This window comes from Odontesthes bonariensis, chromosome 5 (genome assembly GCF_027942865.1).
Source record: "Odontesthes bonariensis isolate fOdoBon6 chromosome 5, fOdoBon6.hap1, whole genome shotgun sequence".
NCBI classification, from domain to species: domain Eukaryota; kingdom Metazoa; phylum Chordata; class Actinopteri; order Atheriniformes; family Atherinopsidae; genus Odontesthes; species Odontesthes bonariensis.
In genome coordinates, this window is record NC_134510.1 from 23,022,176 (window position 1) to 23,046,197 (window position 24,022).

General features: G+C 40.6%; 2 protein-coding genes across 2 annotated transcripts; both read right to left on the bottom strand.

Annotated features, from left to right (window-relative positions):
- Positions 1–4,465: 4,465 nt before the first annotated feature.
- Positions 4,466–6,549, bottom strand: LOC142379980 (C-reactive protein-like). The gene is made up of 5 exons (XM_075465410.1): positions 6,360–6,549; positions 6,098–6,152; positions 5,377–5,479; positions 4,990–5,287; positions 4,466–4,897 (listed from the first exon to the last, which is right to left on the bottom strand). Exons 2-5 carry the CDS (start codon positions 6,150–6,152, stop codon positions 4,679–4,681), a joined length of 675 nt encoding a protein of 224 aa, XP_075321525.1. The 5' UTR covers positions 6,360–6,549; the 3' UTR covers positions 4,466–4,678.
- A 5,327-nt stretch (positions 6,550–11,876) lies between these two features.
- LOC142379981 (metalloreductase STEAP4-like) lies at positions 11,877–23,338 on the bottom strand. Its single transcript, XM_075465412.1, has 10 exons — positions 22,712–23,338; positions 22,216–22,323; positions 22,066–22,136; positions 21,856–21,943; positions 20,720–20,998; positions 20,491–20,585; positions 20,297–20,407; positions 14,402–14,444; positions 14,132–14,296; positions 11,877–12,658 (listed from the first exon to the last, which is right to left on the bottom strand). Exons 1-10 carry the CDS (start codon positions 22,910–22,912, stop codon positions 12,401–12,403), a joined length of 1,419 nt encoding a protein of 472 aa, XP_075321527.1. The 5' UTR covers positions 22,913–23,338; the 3' UTR covers positions 11,877–12,400.
- Between the last annotated feature and the right edge of the window lie 684 nt (positions 23,339–24,022).

Here is a 24,022-nt window from a genome sequence, read left to right on the forward strand (position 1 = left end):
ATTATTAAAGAGTATTCAAACTCTGTTTAACGGACTGAGTTCTGTCTTTACCTTTGCTATACAAGGAAATGACGAAGAGCAGTTGTGGGTTCAACAATCCAGCCAGCCACCTATTTGTCTGCAGCCTGGTACATGTACAGGGACGTACATGGGATCAGGGGGGGGAAGTGTAACCCATAGTTACTAATCTGTCACGTTTTATTGTGGCGGGTCGGACTGAGGGTGCGCGCCTTTAAATGCCGGGTCGGAGGTGAGCTGATTGCTTGTTCCACAGCTGTTGCTGTCACTGCTGTCTCTGTGACAAGTGTTGGCGTTTCCTTACATTCCTTAAATCACCGCTATTCATGGATCTGCTGAAAACAACTCAGCCGACAGTGTTTTCTTTTCTTTTTTTCCGATAACCACTTGACGGTGAGTCATCTGTTACATTTGTTTGTTTTAAGAAGTAATCATATTGAACGCCCATGCAACATTTTGGTGATTGGATGCTAATTAGCATTGCTAGCGTGATGTTATGTTTGTGGGAACTTGTTTGAAATTCATTTGATGTTTTATCATAAGGAAATGAAATTGATTGTTTATGGAATATTTTGTTGATATGCATTTACTGACCGTAGTCATTAAATGTATATCATAAAGACTTGGAAGTGCACTTAACTGGATTAATTTTACTAATTTTGATAGCCTTATTGAAATAAAATGAAACGATTATCATGGTGATAAGCTTTTTTGTTGATTAACCATGATTACTTAATTTATGATTTATTGTTTGAGCAGTCAAACTATTTAATGCTAATTGTCCTTTTGTTTTGACCTGGTTTAGGTCAGGTTTTTGTATATGTATGTCGAGTTCCGACCCACCCAGGATGGCGAGCTACTGGATCACCGCAACAGTGTGGTAGGAAGTATCAGACACAAAGTTCCTATGGACCTGTTGCCTTTGAACTATCGGATTTATTGCCTTGGATTATTATTGATGAACTATTAATTCATTTCGTCTACAATTGGACCAAGAAAAAGTGAAACTCTTGGGTGTCGTCGGAGGTTTTTTCTGTTGTAATTATTTATTTTTCATATGTTTATCCAACTGTTATTATTGCATATCTTTCTAGAAAATATACAAATGATATTTGGATCCTGATTATTTTAATACAAGTACTAAAAGGTATTTTCAGTCTCAGAGTGATTTATTGACACACACTGGCTCCGTAGTCAAACCTATCTCTGATTGCTTTATTTTAGCATTTACCGCAGTACCGTGCCTAGCCGACTTAGCGTTACACTAGATCTGGCACAGATCTAAGTCACAGCTTTATTAACGCTACTGGGCTGTGATCGGCCCAAATCTCTGGATCAGTAAATCTGTGCTGGTATTGGTCTGTTGTGAATAAAGACACCGCTGTGGACACGTTTAATAAATCTGCACCAAATCGTGTCAAGGGTCCCTGATCCATCACAGTTACATTTTGCTGTATGGTACGGTGGCCCTATGGTATGGCATGGAGAATGTCTTTAGACAACAAGAGGATGATCACAAATATGTCAAGAGGCTGGAAACCAAAGTTCTGAATTGCAGTATCTCAGTCCCCGAGCGCTCCTGGGCAGTTTCAGGCCTGGTAGTGCGCTCAGCAAAGGTCAGAGTACTTCAAAATAAGTCAGAAGCACAGAGTTTTAAGGTTCACAAACTTCTCTAGTGTTGCTTTAAATGTCCTGATGAATAAAAACGACATGTGAAAAATAATATCAGATGTTTTTCACTGAAAGTATTTTAAACTAAATCAATTATGATAATTTGCTGTTGACACAATAGGAGATGGACATTAAACTACAGAGAACCTTGGAGGACAGCGAGTTTAGTGAGAAATTCTATCACCGCTACAATCTGAAATCCAGCACTCTCCACATGAGCACATTCCCTGTGTGAACTTTACATTGTGCATGTAGTTCTCTCACACTGAAAACAGCTGAATTGCATCATTTGGACCTTAGCAGTCATGTCAAGAAAGGATTCGACCAAGTAAATCCTGTGAGGATCCTGCTCCTTTATAAACCGAAGACGTATAATACTGACATGGTACAGTTCAGACACGGACTCCCGTGTGAGGTTAGCTTTTAGTTCTGTTTCACAGTTCTGCAATATTGGGTGTGCCCAGCTACTGTGACAAGTTTGCCTTTCGGGCTCTCTGCCACAAAGATCTTCCTACCACAAATATTTTCTGGCAGAGACTTTCTTCTCAGAAATCTGTCTCACAGGAGAGTTTCTGCCAAGGACAAGTTTTTCTGGCAAAATACCACAAAGACAAAGTTCTCTTCTCAAAGGTATGGCAGGAAAAAAAAAAAAGAATATAGTTTCTGGATTTGTCTGTAAAGGACCTACAATTATTAACAAATAAATTATGCTTGTGGAGCTCTTCACGGTTATTATATACTGTTTTGATGTGGTCAGTGTCACATGAGCTGCAGCGATATGTTGTGATGTGGATGAACATTTTACCTGACATGAAAATACAGCAATAACTGTTTATGTTTGCTTGCACTTTTGTGTGAATGCATCCTATTAAATAGCATCGGATCAGCCGGCAGGAACAGCTCAGAAGAGGAATCAGACTGAGACTTTTATTTACATTTAAAGTAAATACAGTGAACCCTCGTTTTTCGCGGGGGTTACGTTCCAAAAAGAATCCGTGATAGGCGAAATCCGTGAAGTAGTAACCTTTATTTTTTTTACAATTATTATACAATGAAATACTCCATAATACATTGAAACCAAAGAACAAAACCTTTTTACAGGCACAAGCATTTGTTTAACAAATAAAAGTACTGTATAAACGTTTTTTTTTTACAAATAACTACTGTACTGTAAAATAATAATTTTAATCATCAATACAAACTGAAGGCTTCAAATTGCGGAGATCAGCACCGCCCCACCGCGACCCGAGTCATTGGATTAGAACGGGAGAAAATGAAAAATGATTATGAAAAAAAATACAAAGTACAGTAGGACAAATAGTGACTCACGTGTATTTCACTGCTATTCTGACTGAATGTCGACATTATGGGTTTTAGAGAAACTTGAAATTGCAAGAGAATTTGCAAACTTAAATTTGGCAAGCTGTTTTACGTACTTGTACATATTAAACCGCAACGTTATTGACACACAAGTAGAGAAGAAGCGGAGAGACTGTTTAGCCAATCAGAATGCAGAACACAATGCACGATGCAAATGTGTGAAGCAGCGAGACGGTGAAAGGTGAACCACGTTATAGCGAGGGTTCACTGTATTAGGCATTTAGACTGATCCTGGATCATTCAAGTCCAGTATAGGAGTGAGTTGGATTTTTTATCAAAGAATCTCTTCCCTGTTGCCCCTCGAACTTGTTTACTCACAGTACTCTTCCTGCCAAACTGTTACTGAACATGCAAATCATCATAGTAGCTCGAATTTCCTGTAGTAGAAAAAAAACTTGTTTTTTGTTTTGCTCTCCACTTTTAGACATGTAGCCGATTGTGACATTTAGGACTTTTAAGAAATGCAGTCATCAGTGTTTCCCACACATAGACTAATTCGTGGCGGTGCGCCACAGATTCAACACCGGCCGCCACATATTGCGTTTCGTTATTATTATTTTTTTTAACGCTATTTAAAAAATACTCGTATTCGTTAAGCTGCATTTCCTTTCCCTGCTCTCCCTCCGTCTCTCTCGCATAGCCTACTCACACACACAGCCCCTCCCCTCTGTGCTTCCCTGGAAGCGTGGAAGCTTGCTAGCTTCAGCGTCGCGTTAGATTAGCTCAACCGAAAGAAGACGGCTGGCGAAATTCACGAAAGGTTGGTATCACGTGCACCTTTATAAAACCACACATTAAAAAGTCCTATAAAAATATTTTATATTTTGAATACAATGTTGTCCCGTCCAGACCCGACCCATAGCAAACAAGCGATTACGCCTTCTTTATAAAGTTAACTAGTCGCAAGTTTGCCGTAAAAAAAAAAAAAAAAATGTAGTTGGGTTGTCGAGGTCAAAACACTAGCAGCTGTGAATCAAATAAAGTAGGTTTTTTAAACTCTTACACTGAATGTTTGCTGCTTCAATCCAGATGAGTATTGAAAAATATTTTCCGCGATTGAAAAAGAGACGTGCGTGTTGAGGATGAGGACCAGCCTGAACCGGAGGTATCAGTCTGAAACAGCTGAACAGTCCGACCAGTGTAATTAGCTATGTTATTAATTTGTTTACAATGAAGATGTGAAAATCTGCAGATAAGCCGCACCTGTGTCACCCACCGTGACACAGGTGTCACACATCCTTACGTCCACCATCATTTTCCTTGATGGAGAAATTATCCAGGTTCTTAACTCCCAATGTTAAGGAATTATTTTGAAGAATTTTTATTTTTTACACCCCCCCCACCCCCGGCCCACCACCACACATTGCCTTCACATCTGTGGGAAACACTGGTCATGTTACAAAGTGGAGCTTTTTAATGACATCAACAGGTAAAATATTCAGCACAACCAAAACGACTCTGTCATTGTTGAATTAAGATAGGCAAAGAAAATCAACACTCATCCTACCATGAATAATGATTTCACATAAATTGCTGACATTGGACACACTGCAAAACAGAAAATAAGATTTATGACCTCCTCTGGGACTGATGGAAGGGTTTTGAAAGTTTAGTGACATACCATTAATCTATTCTCTAATAACACTCTGCCAAAAATCTCATATTCCAATGCTCTCCAGTTAAGCACATTCCCTGGAGTGAAGTTCAGATCATCCACATAGCTCTGCATCTCACAGGGGGAAAGGATGTAATCCCACATGTGGACGTCACACATCATTCCAACGAAAGACTGCTTAGCATCAAACCCCCCACCGTGGGCATCCTGCTCCTGTAGAGAATCCAAAAGTTTGAGACAGTAAACAAGAGCTTTAATGTGCAGAATTTACAATAAAATCTATACAAAATCCATTAAAACTTTACCTGTCCTAAGATAATTATAACAGGTCCTATGATGTTTACTCCAGCGGTGGTAAATTTCCTAATCGAAGGTTGGCCATCAAACCACAGCTGCACCAGTCCAGACTCGGAGTCCCATGTGGTGCACACAGAGTGCCACATGTTTGGCTTGTAGTCACGCCCTCCAAATTCGGCCTTCTTATCCCTGACGTGGGGCTCCATCTCTTTGTTTGTGTTGTCCCAGAAAACCAGAAAGCCATTGGAATTAGAGGGTGTGGCCAAGGAGAAAAGGATGTGGTCTCTTTTAAGGTCTGTAAAGGATCTGAAAGGATGACACCCTGCATTATATAGTGTATCTAACAAACAGAGATACAGTAGGTTCCTCCATGCAGCTTACACATTCGTAGCTACCTGTGACAGACGGTTACATCCTGGAAGTTCTGTCTCGATGCGTTCAGCCTCACATGAGCTGTGTTTGTTTGCTGTGGGAAGGTGAACATCCTCCCAGACAGATCTAAGAAAAAAAAATCAAAAGGAAAACTTATTTGTATCAATCATTTTCCCAACTGAAGCTGCCCATATCATTAGTATTATGAACTTTATGACTAACTTGTGGTAACCATGATAGCGCTTCATAGATTTAGGATAGACCTTTCTTTTGAAGTCATTAGGGTGAACACAGAGAACCATTATGTAAGCTCACCATGTGGCCGCTCTGGCATTCAAGATTGTAAAGAAACCTCAAAGCACAGAGGAAACAAACACTAGCAATTATGTTAACTGAAATTCTGATACAAATGGAGACATTGTTTATAGTCAGTATAGAAGTCATGTTATTCCTCTATCCACTATTATAGAATCTATTTAGCGAAAGTTAGCAAGGCAGAGAAATTCCTGGTACAAATCAGAAGGAGCACCGGTGTTTTGAGAGGCAAGACAGCGTAAGGTAAAGAATAAGAATCACGTCAAGTTAAAGTGAAATATTAATCAAAAAAATAAGATGAAATATTAATGAATATGAACTGGCTCTGACATGTACAATTATAAAATACAGAATAGTCACTTGAAATTACACATACTTTTACGATCATCTTTTATTAAAAGTTTTCGCTATTAAGTAGAAAATAAATACCTCCAGGACTTGCAGCGCATGCTGTCAACATCAGCGATACAAGCAGTAACTTCATCTAACAGAAAGAGAAAACATCACAAAGGAAAACAATTAGACTTGATTTCAATACTTTTTCTGTAAATTTTTTTTAAAAAGAATAGCCTAGGACTCCTTCGGCCAACAATACAGGTGGAAAAAGGAAGAAAAAAGTGCACATGAAACTCTTTCTTTTGAAATTGTAACAGTTTTCAATTTGCTGTCAAATTTAATGTAGAAATCTTACCTTGAAATGCACGACAAGATTTTGTGTGCAGCTATGAAGAAGAATTTGTTTTGTACTCACTTCTTCTCCTTTTTTAATCTTTCTTCACGTGAACTTCCCTTATTCACTGCCTTTTTTTCTCTCTTGTTTCGAGGGCCCCAATCCAGGGCTGTTTGATTCTTCATTTATCAGCGGAATCTGCAGTGCAGTCATTCTCATGTTGAAATTGTCCTTGTTCCTGATTACAAATGCCAACGGCAGGTTTTCAGCGCCCTCTCAGCAGAGCGTGTGAGAGATGAGACTTAACTCACACCATCTCTCTGGACTCCTCACATTCCCAGTACAATGCTCTTTGATGGGGTTAATGTAAAAAAGAAAAAAAGTGCATATTTGTGAAGTAAAATGCAAAAAGAAAAAGCACATAAAACTAAGAGTGAGGCATGCTTATGTTTTCACCCCTTTTACTTTGCAGCTCCTAAATAAGATCTGGTGCCACTAATTATCTTCAGAAGGCACACAATTTGTATGTTAGGCTCCATCTGTGCGCACGCTCGAGTGGTTCAAGAGGAAGCATTTAAATGTGTTGGAGGGGCCGACTCAAAGCCCGGACCTCAATCCAATTGATAATCTGTGGCATGACTGAAAGCATTCGTTCAGTCATGCCAGATTGCAACATGGTTGTAATGCAAAACCAAAAATTAATCTTAAAAAAATTCTCATAAGCTTTGAATACTTTTGCAGGTCATTTTACTTTTAGTTTGTAGTGGAGTACAGTGGTACAATAAAAAAAAAGTCAAAATAGAGATGGGAAGTTGAAAAAAGGAAGTGAAAAATAGCGGTGACAAGGTTGAGTGTCCCTCTCCTCTTCCCCTCTGACATCTTTATGTGGTTTGTCTGACCTGTTGATAAGCCATGTTTTCCTATTTGCTGTTTATCTTTGGCTCAGCAGTTTCTCCCATACCACAGCAGAAGGATAACTATCAGTTAGCAACTGTGGAGCAGCTTGTCATGTAATGAAAACTAACACGAAAGGCTCTTGATCAAGGATCAGTATGGGATGAGTTGAGAATGAGAATGTCATGAGTCGACAAGGGGATGATTATGGGGTACTCTGCTGGATTGCTTTGTGAACTGGTGTGAAAACAATCACCTCATACCGAACATGAGCTAAATAAAGGAGATGATTGTGGATTTTAGAAGGACCACCAATGACCAAAACAATATGACCATCCTGGGAGAAGAAGAGGAGGTGGTGGAGGACTACAGACGCCTTGGTGCTCACCTGCACAACAAAAATCACATCTTTATCTTTAATTATACCTTTATCATTTGGGCTGACTGGTCTGACTGGTTGAGTTCTCCCATTTTTTCATTTCCACTTTTCTGCCTCAGGCATGTCAGGTGTGATCTGTTTTAAAATCCATTAGCTTTATGTTGTACCGCAGGAACAGTAGTTACTGTTTGTGAATGTAACATTCAAATTCAGACAATAATGTTGGGAGCCTCAAAAAGAATTAGTGAGGCAGACTTAATTTGCCTCATCCGTATGGACCGGATCTGTTTAATCACAATAATTGATCTTTAAAGTAACTGGTCCTGCTGCTGTGTTTTTGAAGGATTTTAGTGACTTTCTATCCTCCATAATAAAGTTGGAATCTGTTTTAATCTTTGGAGATTTTAACCTTCATGTTGATGACAGCTCATCTTGCTCCGCAAAGGAACTTTTAACATTGACTGAAGCTTTCAATTTTGAGCAACATGTTTCTGATCCCACACACCAAAAAGGCCACATTTTAGACTTAGTTTTTACCCTTGGCCTAGACATTTCAAATGTGTCTGTACAGGACGTCCATCTGAGTGATCATTGTCTTGTTTTGTTTGATCTGCACTTCAGCCCTGAGCCTAAGCCCTTAGAAGTTAGGTCTCAGAGGCGTGTTATCTCTGCTAACACTGCAGACAGTTTTTCTGCTCTGTTTGACCCTCTTTTGTTCATGGATTCCCTCGATGTGGACAATTTTATTCACTTTTACCAATCATTGTTTTAAAATTCTGGATCAGGTGGCACCTGTCAAATCAAACTTGTCACTGCAGAAAAAAGTGTGCCCTTGGACAAATGAAGATACCCTGAGTCTGAAGAGACTGAACGTCTGTGGAAATCCATCAACCTTTAGTTTAGATGCACAGACTTTATCTCAGGGATCTTGTGTCCTCATACAATGAGATGGTGGAAAATGCCAGATCTGACTATATTCGTCAACTGGTAACAGTAAATAAGAAAAACCCAAAGTGTTGTTTGACATGATCAATTCTCTTGTATGTCCTGCTGCACCAGTTACCCCTGTTTTTAGTGAAGTTGACAGCAATGCATTGTTGAGATTTTTGCTGACAAAATTCAGATGATCAAGGAGAAAATTCCTCTCCCTTTGTGTGGAACCCCTGCTGTCAATGAGCCTGTCTCCAGCTTGTGGTCCTCATTTAAGTTTGTGACTCTTGCTGATATCTCGGCACTGGTGACCAAGATGAAACCCTCCTCTTGCTCATCGGACGTCCTTCCTTGTAGGCTCTTTGTGAAAGTGTTTGATGTAATTGGCCCCTGGGTTACCAAAGTGGTTAACCTCTCTCTTTCTACAGGTGTGTTTCCCAAAACATTTAAGCATGCCATAGTGGAGCCCTTACTTAAAAAGACAGGCTTAGACCCGACTGTCCTCAGTAATTTCAGGCCTATTTCAAAGCTACCACTCTTGTCCAAGATCCTAGAGAAGGTGGTCTCTGAACAACTGTAATTATTCCTGGATCAAAGTAACACCCATGAGACATTTCAGTCTGGTTTCCGCAAACATCACTCTACGGAGACAGCCTTGCTGAAATTGTCCAGTGACATTATGATGTCTGCTGATTTGGGAAAATGCACTGTTCTAGTTCTCTAAGATCTGTCCTCAGCCCTTGACACCGTTGACCACCAAATCCTGCTGAGAAGACTGAGGGATGAAGTAGGTATGTCAGGTTCAGTTCTACATTGGTTCTCGTCATACCTTTCTGGGCATAGTTTTAGTGTCACAGCAAACCAAATAAGGTCTGAGACAGCAGATCTGTTGTGTGGAATCCCTCAAGGTTCTGTCTTGGGTCCTGTATTATTTTTGCTGTATTTGATCCCTTTGGGAAAAATCATCCAGAGATTTTCTGATGTTTCGTACCACATATTTGCTGATGATATCCAGCTTTACTGTTCTTTCAAGCCAACTGAGCTCCAGAGGCTAAATTCCTTAGTTCATTGTTTGGTGGAGATAAAACAATGGCTAAATGATAACACCTTGCAGCTAACTGTGGACAAAACAGAAACACTGGTTATTGCCCCTGATGACTCCATTCCAGGGATTAACCAGTACTTGGGTGACTTGGCCAGTCTGTTAAACCGAGCCTAAGAATCCTGGGTATTGTGTTTGACAAAGACATGTCATTAGTGCAACATTGCAAACAGCTGACCAAATATTGCTTTTTTCAACTGAGGAAAATCTCAGGTAAATGGTGTCACAAAATGATTTGGAGCTGATCATTCATGCATTTGTGTCTTCGCGTTTAGACTATTGTAATAGTTTGTTTTCATGTCTAAACAAGAAGGAGCTGTCTCGTCTGCAGTTAGTTCAAAACTCTGCAGAGAGAATTCTGACCCGCTCTAATAGGAGGACTCACTTAACCCCTATTCTTAAAGCTCTTCATTGGCTGCCAGTTTCCTCTAGGATCAATTTTAAAAATTTTGGTTTTAACTTTCAGAGCATTGCATGGTCAGGCTCCACCTTACATCAGTGATCTGATCCAGCCTTACACCCCAGATTGGGATCTGAGGTCTGTGGATAAGAATCTACTGCCACGCACTCGTTTGCGGACCAGAGGAGACCGATCCTTCCAGGCTGTTGCTCCCAGGCTTTGGAACGATCTTCTGCTCTCTCTGCGTTCGATGGAGTCTGTTGACGTCTTCAAAAGGCAACTTAAGACCTATTTATTTGTTCAGGTTTATGCTTAATTGTCTTAGGGCTGCTATGATTGTCACTGACTTGCCTTGGCCTTTTAAATTTATACTTGTATGTACTTCCTACTTCCTAAACTTGTGTGTTTCTGTTGTAACTGTAAAGCGCTTTGTGACCCTTGTCTGTGAAAGGTGCTGTACAAATAAAGCTTATTTACTTACTTACTTACTAGAGAGTTTGGCTAACTTTTTGCTCTGCCCTTACATAACAACACATGTCCATGTGGGCCCTGCACATGCAAAGCCATACGCATGAATTTGTTGTCAAAAGCCCACAAATATGTCAAGAGTCTGAAAGCAAAAAGATGTGGCAAAAGCAAAACTACAGAGAACCTTGGAGGACAGCGAGTTTAGTGAGAAATTCTATCACCGCTACAATCTGAAATCCAGCACTCTCCACAAGAGCACATTCCCTGTGTGAACTTTACATCGTGCATGTAGTTCTCTCACACTGAAAACGGGTGAGTTGCATCATTTGGACATTAGCAGTCATCATGTCAAGAAAGGATTCGACCAAGTGAATCCTGTGAGGATCCTGCTCCTGGATGAACCGAAGACGTATAATACTGACATGGTACAGTTCAGACACGGACTCCCGTGTGAGGTTAGCTTTTAGTTCTGTTTCACAGTTCTGCAATATTGGGTGTGCCCAGCTGCTGTGACAATTTTGATTTTAGGGCTCTCTGCCACAAAGATCTTCCTACCACAAATATTTTCTGGCAGAGACCTTCTTCTCAGAAATCTGTTTCACAGGAGAGTTTCTGCCAGGGACAAGTTTTTCTGGCAAAATACCACAAAGACAAAGTTCTCTTGTGGGTATGGCAGGAAAAAAAAATGGATATAGTTTCTGGATTTGTCTGTAAAGGACCTACAATTATTAACAAATAAATTATTATGCTTGTGGAGCTCTTCACGGTTATTATATACTGTTTCGATGTGGTCAGTGTCACATGAGCTGCAGCGATGTGTGGTGATGTGGATGAACATTTTACCTGACAGGTTAAATCAAAGGGAGACGTTTCAAATGTTTATGTTTAAAATATGAATAAAAATAACACAGGAAGAGGGCTGCACAACAAACAAACCTATCATTCATGATTTATGAAAAAAGTCTTTGAAGTTGAAGCTTTAGAGGAAGCTACCACACAAGTCCCTTAAAAAGAGAATCTTGATGAGAAAATCTTTGAACCATAAAATATTTGTTGCTCTGCTGTTTATCCAGTCTCTGTTTGTCTTTCAATTCAGAACATAGAGTAGATAATTGTTTTCTGCAAGTGTTTTCTTCATGCTTTTATGAAATGTTTTTATAGAAGAAAAATACAGCAATAACAGTTTATGTATGCTTTATGTGTGAATGCATCCTACTGAATAGCATCGGATCAGCCGGCGGGAACAACTCCGAAGAGGAATCAGGCTGAGATGCCTCGCATTTAAGGTAAATACTCCCTGTTTGACTGAACTTAAGAGATTTGTGATGGGAAATTAAAAAAAATCAACGCTGTTTAAAGTCACAATAAGTTTTATTTTGAATAGTATCTTACAACAGGTTGTTTTAGAATTCAGTGACTAAGGAAGCAAACTTAATTCCAATATAAAATTTGCTAGAAAAGACAGATTAGGTCAGATAAGTGATATACAGCCAATAAACACGAGCATATATCATAACACATGGTTAATAGAAAATATAGAAAATCTGACCAAACTACTTTAAATAGAAATACAACAAAATCACCCTTTCTACTATTTGTATTAGCTTCTGTAACATCTGATGTACATGATTGTACTGTGGTATTAAACTTTGATCACTAAGAACACAGTGAAGCCGCATAAAATGTTTTACAGCTGTGTTAACTCGAGTTAACGTGCGTTAATGGTGTTCAATGCTGACTTTGCTTTGTTTTGGAATAATATGGTTGTGAATATATGCCATACTGTATGCTGTAGAGCACTCTTGCATGACAGGTCACCATGTCTTTTATGCTGTGTTTTCCATGCAAACAGATGTAGAATTGCAGCTGTGTCTTTAACTGTGACCGTCCTACGTTAGCAGGGATTTCTTGCTGTCATTCTCAGCATCACTCCGCTCCCAGCCCTGTCGAATACGGGTGAGAGTTCTGTCCATGCAAGGGAGAAAGAGCAGCAGCCTCAGCACCAGCACCACAGACGGCACCACCAGACTGAGCATGTAGCCGGGGAGAGTGTACCATTTGTAGTAGGAGGGGCGAAGGAATTTGTCCCAACCATAAAGGTAAGTGTGAAAGGTACAGAAGAACAACGTCAGGTATCCAAGCTTGGACTGGAAGAGAGAGGGGAAAAAAGTAAGTCACACAACTTTACATACACTTTTAGATAGCTATTTCCACGTGTTACAGATCCATCAAATAGGATTAATATCGATATATGATCCTCAATCACTCAGATTAGACAGAACTTTCCTCAGAACTGTACCGGTGCTTTTCTGTGGCCTAGGTTAGGAAATGCAACACAAAGACAGACCTACACATTAAAAACTTTGACCAAATGTGCAAACTCCATCAAATATTTGTGCACGCAGATTTTTATAAGAGTAACCTAACTTCTGTCTCTAAGGGATCTACACATACACACATGACACACACACACACTCACACAAACACATGTGTGTGCTCAAAGAAAACCTGAAGACTTTTGGCCCAGCATAATGTATGCCCCCAAATTACATTTGATGAATAACTTAACATTTAAAGAGCTGCCTTAATTTGGGCTGCAGTTAAGGGGAGGGGTGGAGCAAGATAATTAGTTTGACGTGACCCAGATACATTTATGAATGAGTTTGTTCCCTGCAGTGTGACCGATTTGATTTCTGATTGGTCAACATGAGAAAAAGGTAAAGATCTGGGTTTTTTCCCAAGTGAAACAACCCCAGAGGAGTTAGCATTCTTTCAGCAGAATTACTTCCAAAAGGAAGTTGAAAACAGATGCAATTTTCCATCTGAGCCAAAGCACAGAACCATCCTCTTCAGTCACAGCTTGAATTCTGGTTAGTACACTGGTGTGAAGATAGTGGCAAAGTGTTTTTTCTGCCACTACTCACAATCCTCAAAGTAACCAGCATCCTCTCTGTATATTTGCTCACTAACTGAAACTAAGCAAACAGATGCAACAGTGAAAACACTGAACTTGGAAAATTTTGTGGCGTACATTGAAATATTTCCAGCAGACATATTGTAAGTACACACCTACTAAACCTACACAACACTGCATGTTTGTGGCAAACCTTTAAAGGTAATGGTATAGCAGTTATATAAGCAGCTTGTTTGTATTCATTGTATTCAAGGATAGATTGTGAGTGTGACACAATGGCAAATGTGGTACATGGCTAGAGGTGCCCTGTGTGGCAAGTTCTTCTCTGGTTGCATTTCTGTATCAAATTCCTGCATTTGTTTCTTTTTCTGTTCCCAAGTAAAATGCAATCTAGAAACAGAAAAAAAAGATGGCCCATTTGATATTGAAATACTACACAACTGCACAATTCCTGTAAAAACACATGAACACAGACAATATTGTGTGCACAAATAAAAGTCTGTTCCTTGGACACCACAGTGGAAAATTCCACAATCTCATTCGACCACTTGAGAAATGTAAAGGATTCAGTGATTGAATCAAATGTATATGGGCTGCATCAAGTAGTACTAAGGCCACAATGTTTGAATATGACTGTGTGAAGACATTGAGACTCACACTCTAGATTAACTATGTTATATAAACAGGTAAACATGTCAGTATCCACCTGAATGAAGCTGAACTCTCTCCAGCTGAGAGTGTTGCTGACGGAAGGGAGAGAGCTTATTCCCAACAGGAGATACAGGCCATATCCTAGAATCCCAACAGAGTAGTAAGAGTCAGTGCGCCAGGCCATGGTTGTGTCAAACTCTGACGTTTTGTTCTCCTTGATCTTTAAGCGCCAAAAAAAAGCAGATGTTCATTCATTTTTTACCTGCTGATGGTAGAGAGGCAATGTTGTTATCCAAGACTACAGAATGTTTTCCAATAGTATTACCTTTGAGATAGTGTTTGCTGTAATCCAGTGTCTCACATGATATCTGTGAACAAAGATGAAAAAAAAGGAAAATTCTTCTGAATAACTCGGAAAGGCAGTGGCTAATGCAATGCTAATATAGTAGTTACCTGAGCCTGCTGTAAGAATTAAGTTTTTCTTTTAAGCTTGTAACAACTCAAACTAAACAGTAAAGGGGAACCGCGGTATTTTCAACATTAAAGGTGATAGAGAATGGTTGAATGGGGCATTAATCCTTGTTCTGTGATGTGATATGTAGCCCAAAAAAAATTGGTTGGGTCTGTAATGGCTCAGAACCTCCCTAAAAGGCTCTCTGAAACAGCTGTTACTATGCTGGGTTTAGAATGCGTCTTTTTCCCTTATTGGCGTCGTTTCAGAGCTTATCTGGCAACCTCATTATGAAATGCAGGTAGGTGTTGGCGCTATTTGGTTGCCGTTGCTTGATTGGCTGCCCTTGCTCTCACTGAAAACAGAGCTATAGAGTAATACACTGACTGAAAAGAAAGCTCATCAGAATCAGAATTCATTTTATTGCCATTGTTAGTGAACAGTGTTCACTAACTAGGAATTTGCTGCGGCGTAAGGTGCAAACATGTAACATAGGATATAATAATAAAAAATAAAGAATAAAAATAAATGAATATAAAATGTACAAGGTGTGTACAACAATACACAGTATCCAATATACAGAGCAACAACAGTGCAGCTTCATTAGTGCAATTTTAATGATGGTAAAGTGACTGGGGCAGGTTATGAGGTGATTATGAAGTGTTCATGAGTCAAACTGCAAGGGGGGAAAAACTGTTATGGACAGGAGGTTCTGGTCCGAATGGACCGAAGCCTCCTGCCAGAGGGGAGTGGTGCAAATAGAGAAGGGTCAGCTGTGATCCGACCTGCTCGCCCCATAGTCCTGGAGACGTGCAGGTCATGGATAGATGGGAGGCTGCAGCCGATCACCTTCTCAGCGGAGCGCACAGCTCGCTGCAGTCTGTGTCTGTCCCTGTCGGAACTGATCATCTACTGAGCAAAATTCCGACTGAAGCCTGCTCGTAAACGTGCAAGCTTTGTGAAACTGTACTCCGTGAAATGTGCAGCGCAAAGGAAAAGTCGGCGGTTGTATCACAGCCCTTTTACAGACAGCCGTTCCACTTCCTATTCGCCCCATTATAAAAAATTTGGCTGCAGTTCAGTTGATTTTCTCTGGGGCCGCTGGCGAGCGAGTGCAGAATGACCATTTTCCATAGGGCTGGCGCTAATAACTCAAAAAATGTCCCCGCTAGCGGCTGAAACCTGAAAATAATACTGTGATTTCTGACAGAGGGATGTGGATTAATATCGAAAGTACAATAACCTGGGAGTTATAGCTTTCTGTTTTCTTACAGGTCTGGTATTTGCGAGTCAGTATCCGCTAGCATCTAGCTAACGGAATCTGAATAACGCACGGCTGATTACGACCGGCTGCTTTACGGCACTCGTCCACTGTGCCAGAGTGCTAACCTGGTGCCGCTAACAACAACCAAAGCTAAACCAGAGGCTAGTCAGAGAGTATGTAAAAGGGCTGTGCTGAAATCTGTAACTATTTGAGCTAACACCTCTCTGCTAGCTCAGCGCTAGGACTGACCATGCCGTAAAGTGATGTCACATGCGTGACGTCACTCGGGATGCAATACTGACAATAAATTTGTATTTTAAACAAATCTAGTGAGTCTAAAAAATCAAACCAAGTGCCGTTTGAAAGGATAATTTATCCTGCCTTTAGGAAAATTAAAATTAAAAAATATAAAAAATTCTATCAAAAGCAATGGCTGCATCTAAGGTGGATTTCATAGTACCACCATAGAGTTCGGCGTGCTCTGCACTGCTTCGTTGGCGCCCCTAGAGTGCAGTACCACCCGGAAATAGCCGCCAGTTTTCCCTCTCCACATAATAGAGACTCTCTGGTTGTATGTACTGGGGATGCTGTTCAAAATAGAGCCCTGCACTCCCGCGGGAATCCCGCGGGACTCTCGGGACCCAACGCAAAGCACTGCGGCGCGGGACACATTTTGAAAGCTCATTGCGGTAGTGATGGGTCATGCGCACAAGCATCGGCTCTGAGAGCCGGCTCTTTGTAGTGAATCAGAAGAGCCGGCTCGCATCAAGTGAGAATCGGCTCCCAGTTTTTTTCCATTCGCTGCTTAGGTTTCACTTTCAGTGCTCAGTCCCAGCTCTGGTTACGACAGAGCTTTGTTATGATTGGCCAGCATGGCGACCAGCATGTGGTATTCACGTGAGAATTAAGGAATTTGGTTCTGGTTTTGGTTCTGTTCTGTGGATTTGTTTGAAATTTTTTGGTTCATTTGTCCAATAAAAAAAGTTTAATTGAGGACATTATTAATGTTAGCTTGAGTTTGGTTCTGTTCTGTGGATGTGTTTGAAGTTTATTGTTAATTTGTGCAATAAAAATGTTTAATTGAGGACATTATTAATGTTAGCTTGAGTTTGGTTCTGTTCTGTGGATTTGTTTGAAGTTTATTGTTAATTTGTGCAATAAAAAAGTTTAATTGAAATAAACAAATGTAAAAGTGGTTTTGTCACAATAAATGCAAAGAATTAGGCAATTATAAGGTCTCTCATAAAAACACTGAAAGCTAAAGAGTTTTCAACACATAAACCATGATTTTTTTTTGCAAAGTTAAGGTAAAATATAGGCTACAAAAGATCCTAAATAAAGAGCCGTTCGGGAGTCGAAAGAGCCGGCTCTTCTTTGGGAGCAGAGTCAAAACAGCCGGCTCTCGGAAAAGAGCCGAACTTCCCATCACTACAGTGCGGGTGCGGGCGGGAGGGGGAGTGCCTAGTGCGGGAGCGGGCGGGAGCGGTGATAAGCTGCAGTCCCGCTAACTAAAAACGTGAGAGGAAACTGAGAAACTGAGAAGAAATAAAGCCTAACTAAAAGAAGTTCAAAAGCGCGATCCATCTCTCCTTTTATTCAGGAGATGCGCATTGCACAACGACGAGGGGCAGGGCATGGTACTTAAATAGCTAATAATTGGATTAGGCTATATGTTATATTTTCAACATTCTGGGTTTAGAAAAGGTAGGGTAATTAATAACACATATTGTTTTCATTCCACTTGTTTGCATTTAAATCAATGTAACGTGAGCTGTAGGCTTAGATATTTATGCTCAAATCCACTCAAAGTAGGGGGCGGGGCTCCATCACGCTGTGTTTAAAATCATTTTAACTAAAAATATATACTTTTACTTCCAAGGATGGAAATGTGAGGAGTGGCATATAACACATGTACAATGTATTATTCTTAATATTCACGGTATATTTTGGTAGGTATGTTGGGCTTATTGCTGTAAAGCCTCAGCTGCTTGTGCCATCTAATGCGCTCCTGCACTTTATGCCCCACGTGAAGGATCGGACAGTGGTGTGCACAGCTAAGATCATGTTCCTTTCCTCAAGCCAATGACAAGAACTTCCGTGAGAAGTAATGCGAACGTCTGAATCATGCAGGAATTGCGGGCGGGAGCGGGACAAAACATGACAGGTGCGGGCGGGAGCGGGACTAAAAATCCTATCTTTTTGCGGGACTGCACAATGCGGGAGCGGGCGCAGGCCTCTAGTTCAAAATAAATAAAAGCCATTGATCGTGAACATTGCTTTCCGGGGGAAGAATATGTAACGATCGTAGTCCGCTTTCACAGCCTTGGAAGGCTCACCTGTTCCTGTTTCTCGCCAAAGGGGCGTGTCTGAAACGGGGTGGCTGTGGATTTGGGTGTGGGGGGGGCGATTGCTGAAAAAGTGACATTACTTTTTCACAAAAACGGATTGGGGGATATTCTGCGGGATATTCTGCGGGATATTCAAAAAAGGGGAGTACTGGAAACAGAGGTTCTGACACTTGCTGGCACTTCATGTGTACTCCCCACAGCGGGGAGACTCAGAACCAACACCAAAAACATGAAAAAGACGATTTTGATTCTCTATCCCCTTTAAGTCTCTTTTCTGAGTTGTCTGCAATGTTTTAGAACCCCACTCACCGTTTACTGCTGTCTCCGGTATTTGCCTAATTTTGATTCTTCTCAACCTGCTTCAGAATGGCAAGTCATGCGCATGTCTAGAAAGGTCCGTAAAAGCACAATAAACGTTCGTTTTCAAAATAATCAACTCACCGGAGTGGTTACTGGTGTGCACTGGTAATCCATATCAAATTTCATGGCGAAAAGTTGCTTCTGTCGTGTTTTATTTGACATTTTGTACTGGATGTTCGTTGGTATTACTCCGCCACCGCTAAGAAAATAGTGCGAGCATGAACGAGCTGCCAAATAAATACCGGAGACAGCAGTAAACGTCAAAAAAGCGGTGAGGGGGGTTCTAAAACATTGCAGACGACTGAGAAAAGAGGCTTAATGTTGAAAATACCGCAGTTCCCCTTTAAAACCTTTATTTGTTTTAGGAGTATTTATTCGTATTTATTATTTATCAGGCGGGCTTCAAGGAGCAGTGTGCAATATTATGTAACCCCAAGTGAAATTACCATCTGCTCAACTGCTGCCCCCTGCCCCTCCAAGGGTGATGGAGAACCTATGGTGGTCAGGAACATGACCTGGTGTGTGTGGTCTAAATAACAGAGATAATATCCATCACAGGGAAATTGCAATCATGGAATTAATTTGTCCAGTTGCCATATCCTAGGAAAATTTATTTAACACACAAAATGCATTTATGTTGATAGGCTAAATTAATGGTCAAGCAGAGAATGCATCTAATATATATGTATAATAAGTTTGGTGTCACTTGGGTTATGTTGAATAACATGGCAACTGATAAGTATGATCCTCCATTTGTCAAATGTTTGCTATCTACTTCTCTAAACTGTTAACCAGGACCAGCTCCCACAACTAGCTCATCTTTCTTCTTCCAAATACTGTTCTCCTTCCTCTTGCCTATTCTGGTGGCCTGCAACCCAAACTATGAAACAATGATACCCAAATCAATCTGCTACTGACTTATCTGACTATCAGGTTTAAGAACATCATTTATCCTTTCTGAGGTAGTGCAAAAACATGGCAGCAAAGAAAGTGGCTGCTCCTTAAGAGGACCCATTTCCCATGTTAGCTCATTCTAAGGTAAGAACAGCCCAATAACTCTTAGCAAAATGATTATTCACTAACGGAAACATAGTTATTAATAATCTTCTGCGAACCGATCATTTCATATACTCATTCTGTTCTTTTAAGTAATCAACAAGAGTTATCCGAGCACAAAATAATTCATACATTTTATCACTCTTGAGCACATGTCAATAGTTAAACACTTTGATCAATTACAAAGTTGATGAAGTCTTATGACCTGGTCACTGTTTACCTTCAGCTCTGCTCCGTGTGTTCTAGTTGGAGCAGTTTGAGTTTTTTTCCAACAGTTTAAAGATCAAATGAGGATTAGCTGACATCTACTTATGAATAAAATGAAAATCTAAGTTAGATTATGCACCACATCTACAATTAGGGAAGACAATAAATCACCACTTTGCTGAATTGTCTTTGGTATTTATTATGTATTTTAATGGAAAAAGAGAATACGATTGAGAATTGCAGGTCTAAAATTTAGAAAAGGAAACATATTGCAGTCTTTATTAATATCAAGTCTTTTGACCATCTCACTTCTTGTTATGCGTTTTCTTGAAAACAAATATCTATAAACACGAACCAGTTCATGGGATCCTATATCAATACCATATTATTGGTATAGTTTTAAAAAATCTATTATTGTCAACTTGATTAGTTTGAAAATTAAGTTATACGACTATTACTACCAGCAATAGGTTTCACAAATGGTTATCCTCAATGCACGGGTGTGAAGATGTGTGCAGCGCAGCTTGCACATACCTTATAGGAATGATTAGAGTGTACAGCACATGCAGGGAAGCGAAGGCAAGAGCCAGCAGACCCAGCTGTTTCCTGCACAGCATCCAGCGATCCAACCAGTCAGGGAAACGCCTGAGGCAAAAGCATTTTTAAATGTTTTGGATATTGTAAACATCTGTGCAGACATTAAATATCAGTCCACATCGGTTTCCTACTTGTACTTGGTTCCTCTGTAGAGCTGAAGGAAGGCAGCGATGACTCCAGGCAGGTAACATAAAGACAGCATAATAATGGAAACAATGGGAAACACCTGAACGATGAAGGGGGAAACACGCACACACACAGGTTATTATGAGGAATCCAAATTCATAATTTCAGTTTCCATAGAACACATGTGCAGGTGGCTGTTTCCAAGAAGATTTCAAAGAAGTTGTAAGTCTTCACCTTGTTGGCCAGGGACACCATGATTCTGAAAGAGATGTCTTTCCCCTGTTCAACATATGCAAAGACAACATCTCTGATGAGCAGGTAGAAGAAGAAGAAGGCGGTGAGGCCAATGGCCAGGCGAATGGGCAGCCTCCATTCTGGGAACAGCTGCAGGGGGAAGTCCTCCAGCTCTCTGGCTGCAGACAGAGACCCTCTATCCAGAACAGTGAAGCCCAGTTTGGAAGCCGACTCTGTCACTGCCTGCTTAGCCACAGCACTGTTCCCACACAGGTACACCTGGAGCATGAAAGCATCCAACGTTTTTACTTCACTAAAATGTGAAGCGTACACCCTAAGAGTTTTTCAACCTAATATTTATGCATTTATGCAAGTGCACGCACAATGATGAAAGGATGCATTTGACTCTAGAGAACTGAACATAAAAGTGCATGTACAAACTGTGGCTTCTCGTTTGAAAAACTAAATTTAGTCGAAGCAAGCAGGTATAAACCAACTGCAATGCCCAGTCAACTCTTTTGTGATGTTGCTGAAGGTGCTCCAACTACAACACACCCCAATGCCTAAACATGCATGCTCCTGTGTGGTTTTTACTGTTCTCTGGGGCTGCACAACCAGATCAAAACGAAACAGAAAACTGCTGCAGCTTTGGAGAGAGAGAGAGAGAGAGAGAGAGAGAGAGAGAGAGAGAGAGAGAGAAGCTTAGATGTAAGACAGACCACTGAGGTAATTGATTTAAAGATACATCAGAGATAGCCTTCGCAAACAAAAAAAAATATTGGGCTGACTCTTCAAATTTGGCTTGTTTTACTTGGATTCCGTTTGATGAAAACTTCAAAATGAGTTAATGAATATAATTCGGACTGAAATGCTTTCCTCTCAAAAAGAGAGTTGCTTTTTTAATTTGTTGGGCAGCACCCACCATGTGAACACATCAGAGAACTGTAAAAATGCTTGTGGTTTTGTGGCGGGATAATAATCTGACAAATGAGTTACTTAAATGAAAAAGTGATTACAGCAGGAGAGGAAATGGATGAATTCCTAAAGAACAAAGGTAGAAACTTCAAAGTTATGAATTGAGTAGATTTTTTTTCCAACACAGACAGGTCTGCACCACAAACAGATGTATTCAGTACCTGTCTATTGGCATCTGAGGGTCCATTCTGAAGGGCCCAGGCAGACAAGGTGTTAAAAGCCTTCACCACATGAGCTCCAGGGACTATCCTGGACAGCAAACAACAAACTTTTGCTTCATGCTCTACCAGTAACTGATGATTCTAACCACACGATCCAGTACACATCCCATTAATTTTAGATTATTACATTACTGCCTAAGTTCTCCTTACCTCTGCAGATACTCCGCGTTGGCCTCTGGGTATAGATTCTTCTTAAGATTGTTGCTGACGTCGACCAGCACCTTCGAATGAATGAAATCAGAGTTAGAAATGAAGCAACTACTAAGTAACACAAACATATCTGACTGCACAACAAGGTACCTTCCCCATGAGTTGAGGCGCAAGTGTCTCCAGAAAGTCGTAGTGTTCTCTGTGAACACAAATAAAGACCAGATTGGCCGACTTGGCTGCTACCTCATGGCTCATTGCCTGCACAACACACACAAATAAAAGACTCTTGTCATGCACAGGTATAAATTATGGCAGCACGTCAGCTGACAGCTGCCTCAGAGACACTGGTTAGATGTTGCATGAAAGATAAAAACAAAGCACTGCAGAATGGAGCACACAAGAGCCAATTTTATCAGTGACCTTGTTTGACTCTGTTTAAAAGCCTGATAGCGACTGTTTCTTTTTTCACCAGCACTAGATATGCACTTTGCCTTTTACCAACACAGTTATCTGAGTTATTTTGGGAAATTCCTAGTAAAAAAACAGGTGTAAAAAAAAAAAAAACAGAAACAACAGCATATTCATCGGAAAACTGTCTGGAAAAAAGGTTTCATTCTAATTTTGGTAAGATATCTTGAAAAAGTACCTGTGCGCCTGGAGGTAGGGGGCCACAGCTGTGGGGTCTACGGCTGCCGTAAACCACTTTGTAGCCAGCCTGGAGCAGACGGTGGCCCAAAGAGCGTCCCAAGTCCCCTGTCCCAAAGATGCAAAGTAGCTCATGCTCAGGGGTAGCCGCCACGCTCACAGGACACAGCGACATGCTCTCTGGCTTCACCTCCTCTGACATGCTGGTCTGTCTCTCAGCCGATGTGGCTACAGCTTGACACAAAGTATATCCAGTGGTTTTGAAAGAACAAAACACTGCTTGAGGCAGGTCTTCTGTCAGTACCAGGCAGCTGTATTTAAATGTGACTCAGAAACTGGTCAGAAAAAAATTCAAGACGGGTTTAACAAACTTGCTACTAAACTAAAATTGTGTTGCCTGTTCTTTTTAACTCATCAGTGTACAGACTGATGGATGAGAAGTCTTGATGCAGCTTTTGTATTGGCCCATCCCCTCCTGTTTTAGTATTGGCCCAGGGTGAAGTCTGTCTAAACTGGGAATCTCCATGGCAAAAGGTGGTGGGATGTGTGCAAGTCCTGGCAGGAACATCTCAGAATGTTTTTTTCTGCTCTTTGTTAAACATGCTGTCTGCGTACGTGTCTGAGTGTGAGTGTGTTTGGCTCAGAAGAACAGAGGCAAAAAGTATGACCTTATTCTGGGAAGTCAGTGGAACATCTGTGCCAGATTATGCAACGTGGGAAATAACGCTCTAATTCTTTACTGCCAAGCCAAAATTCTGTGGTATTTCCAGTTTTACCAGCTCACTGTAATATATTCACAAATCCATCATGTGCAGTAGGTTTAAGTCATGAACAATTTGAGGATATGAGATGGGATGGACATCTAAAAAGTGTTTTTAGATTGTGTCAGCTGACTGATAGCCAAGTGTGTAAATTAGTTATGTCAAAGCTCTGAACAGTCATTTTAAAGTAGTGTCCTACATTAAATGCAGAATGCAACAACATTCAGACAAAAATGGGATAATCTGTCATCTCAGTTATAAAGCGATAACACCAAGCCCTCTACGAACACTCTATCTGGGCCATTTCCAGGTCACAGTAAGCAAACACAAAGCGCTGGTATGCTCCCAGCCCCCTCCTCTCTTTTCTGCACAGTCTCTATTTTACAGCCACAGAATTCCCATAGCCTATAACAGATGCATAATTACTTTGACAAGAGGGCAAAACAAATAGCACACATCTCTGGTAGCAGAAGGTTATTTGCAGTGCGGTTAAAGTTAAGAACTCAATCCATATAATCAGTCACTGATGTATTGGTCAGTCGAGGTGTTCG